The 1,464-nt window shown below is 40.5% G+C and overlaps 1 protein-coding gene across 1 annotated transcript; it reads right to left on the bottom strand.

Annotated features, from left to right (window-relative positions):
* Nucleotides 1–671: 671 nt before the first annotated feature.
* Nucleotides 672–1,106, bottom strand: Tsp_11930 (hypothetical protein). The gene is made up of 2 exons (XM_003368646.1): nt 958–1,106; nt 672–822 (listed from the first exon to the last, which is right to left on the bottom strand). Exons 1-2 carry the CDS (start codon nt 1,104–1,106, stop codon nt 672–674), a joined length of 300 nt encoding a protein of 99 aa, XP_003368694.1.
* Between the last annotated feature and the right edge of the window lie 358 nt (nt 1,107–1,464).

The following is a 1,464-nucleotide window of genomic DNA, read 5'->3' on the forward strand; positions in this document are numbered from 1 at the left end:
GTGTTGGAATGCGGTGGGCATTTCGTCATGGATTTCCACCAAATAGGTTAGAAGCAATTCTTTCAAAGGTACTTAGCGATGGTATCAGACTGGGTAGCGCAATTTTTTTACAGCTGTTGCCCTTAAGTCGAGATTTCGAGTCTTGCAATCCGCCGTACCAACTCGATGAACTGCAGATTAGTTGACATTTTCTCAGCAAGATGAACGGAAATCGAGATTTTTGGTTCCAGGATGTTGCTATCTTCTTCTACTCTTGGGCATTCTGTCAGAATTCGTAGGACATGCCGATCTCATCCGCCCTTTCTATGTCCACGCGAAGCTCTTCTAAGGTTCGCGGCTTATCCATTCATATCACGCTGAATGCTCCCTTAATCATCATACTATAGGAGAAGAAGCATAGTAGGTTGTCTTCTAATATGTGGGCTTTCATGCCAAGTTCGACAATTTCCATTGTGAAGTTTGAAACCTGTAGTCCATCGCGTTACCACAATTAATGGAATCGAGCAGTCACGTCAGAAATCGAATCTCTATCGCCGTAAACCCGCAGAAGCAGTTAGCAGAATTCTGCGTAAAAATTACTCGACGACGTACATGATGGGTAAAACAGCCGCGGAGAAAATTTGCAGAGGAGATGCCGACCAACGTTGGTGCATTTTGACTGTGAGACGCAATTAAGTCGCAACAAGTCTTCTAACAAAGCTAACCAAGTCTTCGGTTCCATGTTCCGGAGAAACGGAAGTGGTTCGTGAGTACGCCTCCGCCTTGGGACTATCTTCATGGTCGCTACAATCTCTGTTGTCTTTTCGATCTCTTTTACGTTTCCTAGAAGATATTGAGAATAAAGAAGAGAAATGACAACCACGCAATCGACTGAAGCGTTTATTAGAACATGCTAGCGAGAAATGTTGTGATAAATCGCACCGCAGACGACAACCAACCGATCACCGCAAAGATAACCCTCCGAACTTTATTGTACACGTCAGGCTATCACCGTAACCTTTCTGATCTTCAAGTATTACAACACTGCATTTTATCGATTGGTCGTCAGATCTTCTTGCGGGAAGGGCTTCTTTTCTGCCATGGTAGGAAAACGTGATGTTTAGCATTTCGCTCAAGAAAACATTTGAGCACTTCTCCACAAAGGTTGCGCATCAATAAAATAGCTGACGCTTAATTGAAAATAAAAAGAATATTTTTATTCGGGTTTTTGCATCCAACGCTTTGTACACATTTCATTGTTTTGAAATGAATTTTCAATATAAATGGTTTTTTTCTGGTTCAAGTATTAAATTTAATTTTGATTTTGAAAATGGAAAAAATGGGCATATCTGTAACATCACGATTATAACACGTTACCATTTATTTTTTATTACGGGATATAAGAAATGGGTAAATAAAATTGCCCCAGAATCCACCGTCGTAAATTAAACTGATATCACCCATATTTTTTGAAACTTTAAACCC

The sequence above is a fragment of the Trichinella spiralis genome (genome assembly GCF_000181795.1).
Source record: "Trichinella spiralis strain ISS 195 chromosome Unknown Scfld2159, whole genome shotgun sequence".
NCBI classification, from domain to species: domain Eukaryota; kingdom Metazoa; phylum Nematoda; class Enoplea; order Trichinellida; family Trichinellidae; genus Trichinella; species Trichinella spiralis.

What these genes read in the sequence shown, in the direction of transcription:
- Tsp_11930 (XM_003368646.1), bottom strand. Translation starts at nt 1,106, where the DNA reads ATGCTAAACATCACGTTTTCCTACCATGGCAGAAAAGAAGCCCTTCCC. An exon ending in TGTACAATAAAGTTCGGAGG is followed by an intron (nt 823 to 957) that starts GTTATCTTTGCG and finishes AATATCTTCTAG; the next exon opens with GAAACGTAAAAGAGATCGAA.